The 4,782-nt window shown below is 37.0% G+C and overlaps 1 protein-coding gene across 1 annotated transcript; it reads right to left on the bottom strand.

Annotated features, from left to right (window-relative positions):
• Nucleotides 1–445: 445 nt before the first annotated feature.
• On the bottom strand, nucleotides 446–2,584 carry LOC122651673 (protein FAR1-RELATED SEQUENCE 5-like). Its single transcript, XM_043845160.1, has one exon. The coding sequence runs from the start codon at nucleotides 2,582–2,584 to the stop codon at nucleotides 446–448; it is 2,139 nt and encodes a 712-aa protein (XP_043701095.1).
• Nucleotides 2,585–4,782: the final 2,198 nt, after the last annotated feature.

The raw sequence follows: 4,782 nt of genomic DNA, 5'->3' as shown, positions 1-4,782 counted from the left end.
TTGAAAAATTGCTATAATTAATTAACAATAACATGGAAAGAATAAAGATAAAGACCCTCACCATAGGACATGACGCCACGTTGTGTCCTATACTATTGCAACCTGAGCAATGATAAGCGCTTCTATTGGTGATATTATAAGCCCTTCTGTTGGTGATATTATAAACCCTTCTGTTGGTGATATTCTTTACGGCTGACGTAATACGGGATTGATTAGGTCTCCCTTTCGTTGAAGAGCACTTTGGAGCCATGACACGAGGACAGTCTTGGTTCAAATGAATGCCAATGCCGCTTTGTGATCCCAAATTGGAAGTAAAAGTGCCAAGAGCTGGTTCCAATTTCAACACCTCCTCTAGAAGTTCACTCAAAGCTTTAAGTGCAACATCAAACCTCTCTTGGGAGAGAGATCCTTCAATGGCTATCCGGTTAGCAATGTCATGAAGTTTTCACACAGGTTGTTGGGGTTGTTCATCAGATGAGCCCTCAACATGTTTACTACCACTGCTATCATATACAGCAGATTTAGACCATCTAGGCAGAATATAGTGCTGGGGAATTTGGGATCTATCTGTTATCACATACACTTTAAGTATGTGCCTACAAAGTAAACCTTTATGCTCGAACATCTTGCAACTACAGGTAGTAATTTCGGCCTCTTGGTTGTCAAGCACATATGTCACGTTAATCTCTCGATCCTTGTCCCTCAAAAACACCTTGTACCTCTTAACTGGGAATTCCCAATCACATTGCCTGACCTCAAGTCCAAAGCATGGATACCACTCCTCCGTGAAAACCTTGAACACCTTTGTCGTATAAACATTTGCGGCTTGTTCCTCAACTTTATGGGTTGTACGACAAGAAGGTGTTGAAGTGATGCAATCAACGTCTGCCTTCGCTTCTTTTTCACGTATTTTCTTAATAGCCTCTTCATATTGTGTTACAAATTCATTAATTGGGGTGAATGGTGTGAAGAAACCTTTAAAGTAATTGTTCATTGACTCCCCTCTTTGTATAGTGCTCATACCAGCAAAAAAAGTGTCAGCATAGTAGCATGGCACCCAATGCTTGCGTAGTTTGTACTGCCTCCTCAACCATTTATGCTCCTCTAAATTATACCTCTGTATCATACTAGCCCATCTCTCCTCAAACTCAGATGGTATTTTTGAATCATTAATGCAACTTTTATATATTGCTTTCAAGTCTGGATATCTTTTATATAATGGCCTTATGTGATTGATCATGTGGTTCTCCAAATGCCATCCACAAAATCGATGTACAGTATATGGAAATACATGCCGAATAGCTCTCATTATTCCTGGGTCCTCTTCGGTCAAAATTGCCTTTGGATGGATATTATGCATTGCTTGAAGCCATGTCTGAAAAAGCCACATAAATGATTCCTTTGTTTCATCGGCTATTAAGCCACAACCGAACAATATACAATGCATATGATGATTAACACCAGTAAAAGGGGCAAATGGGAACTTGTACTTATTTTTTTTGTAAGTTGTGTCAAACACAATTACATCACCAAACTTCTTATATTGTTCTCGTGCACGACTATCTATCCAAAAAATCCCGATCAATTGTTGCTCCTCATTAACACGGACTGCATAAAAGAACCCTACCTCTGAAGCTTGCTTACTATGCAAATAATTGATTGCTTGTTGACAGTCAATCCCAATAGACTTCCTACGCTTGGACCTAATCAAATTCCTGCAACTATCCTCAGTTAAACCAACATGTTGTTCTCCACCAGCAAAATCTTTTAAAATTGTCATTATTTGGGACTGCCTAATCCCACACTTTTGCAGCCATTCTATCAGTTGAATTGTACCACTATTAGCTTTCTGGTGTGACCGAAGTCTAAAAGAATCATTCAGATCTACCATTGGATGGTTGTGCTCCTTTTCCCAAAGATCCACCACCCATTTCCCATTCCTAGACTTGATCCTCATTACAACTCCACAATTGGTTTTCTTTGATGCACGAGGCATATAATTCATTCCCCTCCGCCGCTTGTCATTACACCATTTTTCACCTTGGTTTGCACATACATATGATCTAGCAAGGATACGGTTATCAACTCTTGAGCGCTCCACCCTATATTTTCGGACTGAAAAACCCATCTCCTTTGCATAGTCGTTATAATGGTTATATGCATCATCCTCGGTCTCGAATTCCATGCCAACAGATGGTTCCAACTCACGAATGAGAAATCTAAATTGTGAGCTGTTGTCATCACCTTCCAAGCTCAAATTGACGGCTTGTTCCTCGGTAACTTCCTCAACATTAAAGTCAGAAGATGTATTGCTATCCTCATTCTCATCACTTTGATAAGAATTATTTTCTTCATCTTCAGGGCTACTACTAGCCTCATGCACATCATTTTCTTCTTCATTGGATGTGCTATCATTCTCCCTCCCATCATTAATTACATCAGTCTCTCCAGTTGTATTATGCTCCACTGCATTGTTTTCAGAACTGATAAATGCATTACATGCATCTGAAACATGCATATTACTACCCTGTACGGGAGCTTGACTCATTAAGAGTGACTGGTCCTCTATCCAATTACTTTCCATTTTCTCAAAAAATAAAGGATTTATATTGCACTATCCTGCAAATTAAAGATGACTCAAGGATTCAATAGTACAAACAGTCACACTAATTAAACTAGCATATCATTAACAATAAAATACAAAAAACAAAAATCTATATCTACCAACCCATAAAGCTGCATCCTAGTAGTACCAATAATTACTATAAAAGAAAATAATTTTTATAAAGCAGCCACTAGGAATAATCTAAAACCAAATACAAATTACAAATTATTTATTTTGCATCAAGTGCATTTTCGAAATCAACTTAGTAAATTATAACATAGTTAAGACCAGAAAGAATGGAATACAACACTATTTAGCTGCCTACATGCTCTTTCCTGTCAGAGTTCAAGTTCATACATAAATTTCATCTGGCAATCAAGCACACCCGAAGTATGGCAGCCTTTTTTTCTTTGGCTTTCTCTTTCTATAATTTCAGAGAAAGAATTGGGATCAGTTCTTATGGTTAAAGCTTTTCTTTTTCTTCCATCCCCCCCCCCTTTTCTTTGGCTTTCCCTTTCTACAATTTCAAAGAAAGAATTGGGATCAGTACTTATGGTTAAAGCTTTTCTCTTCCATCCCCCCCCCCTTTTCATTAGTTGTGTTGTTGAGATATTTTATTCTTAGTGATATTTGTTTATGAGTTGCTAGAAACAGGGGTATTATTCGAACAATTGTTAGAATACTCAGGTATTATTCTAATAAGTGGAGCTAGATTCCGAACTAAGAGAAATACCTTTGCCTGAAAGGCTTGTTGCAGATAACTTGAATAACTATAGACCTTCTAAGACATTAAGAGAATTAGAGAGGATTTATTGGCTTTTTCCTTCATCCTCTTCACCCTTCGCAAGGGAAGCACTTCTGACTTTGAGAGGGCAATTTTAATACTTGTTATACAAATAGTATTTTTTTCAAATAACTCAATGATAAAACTTAATTTACCACGATAGAAATAAGATGATGCAGCTCAAATTTGGCCAATGTAGTGGTATACATATTCTATTCTTTAGGAATTGTTATGGCCAATTTACTAAGGGGATGTCATACTGCATCAAGATTTTTACTTCTAGAACTTCAAATCCTATTGGGAGTTTTAGTTCAATTTCTACTTTAGAGTTCCTATTTCTTTAACTGAAAGGACTCACAGTAATGTAGAATAGCCAGGCTGCAACCAATTCTACAGGAGGATCATAAACTCTTAAATGAATAAGAGCATCCACAGGGCATTTTGATTCTTTCTTCAATCAGCAACTATGGTAACATGAAATCTTCTATTGAATGAATGAATCACAGCAGTAGTCTGGAACCTCAGTTGATCTCAGATTTGCAGGGAAATAAAAACCGGAAAAGAAACAAAGAAGAAAATAGAGAAGAAGGATAGGATTGGATACCCTTTAACTATAGATAATATCTTCCCCAAATAAGCTGAGTTGATGGGGGGATGAACCTGGACAGGTTGCTGTTCTCTTCTCTCAACCACCATTGATCTACATCACACAGGTGTTGCAAAATTGATAAATTTAAGTAAAAGCAGTAAGTTCTAGTCTTAGGTTTGAAAATTAGAAAGACTTCATAGAACTTTTGGTGCTCAGTAATTTAGAATATCTAAGGTTAAAAAGGTTGTTGTTTTGCTCAAAGAGGAAATCAACTTTTGGGTGTTATAAAATCAGAGGAGTTCTATATTTCAAAGCATTTAGGATGTGGGACAAACTATATAATTAAATTGTTACTTGCTTTATTGAATTGAAGTTGAGTTGTTGCCCTTCGTGGCTCTTGTATTGGAGCCTTAATTTCTAATGCTAGTTGTAGATTGCACTAAACTCTTTGATCTTCTTCTTCCTATTCTCTCTCTCTCTCTCTATTTTCTTCTCTTTGGTATTTGGGTGTGGTACTTGTTTGACCCTTCCCTGCTCTTCTAATTCACCACATGTCCATCATGGTTTCTAGTTCCCACTCCTACTTTGACTATAACTTCAAAACTTAAAACAAAATACAGACAAGCTGATATAAATGTTGGGTCCTCTGTCACCACTCACTATATAAGCAAACTTAAGGATGGATAGTTTTCATATAAGGCCTTCAAGAAATTTAATATTGCAAAAAGGGTCCCTACATGTTTTTTATTATAAGTTGTGACTCTGTTGGTACTTGGTATAGCTACAAAGAGCTTAGAAGAATTC

Source organism: Telopea speciosissima, chromosome 1 (genome assembly GCF_018873765.1).
Source record: "Telopea speciosissima isolate NSW1024214 ecotype Mountain lineage chromosome 1, Tspe_v1, whole genome shotgun sequence".
Taxonomy (NCBI): Eukaryota; Viridiplantae; Streptophyta; class Magnoliopsida; order Proteales; family Proteaceae; genus Telopea; species Telopea speciosissima.
The sequence above is the reverse complement of the archived record's forward strand: the minus strand, read 5'-3'. Positions and strand labels throughout refer to the sequence as shown.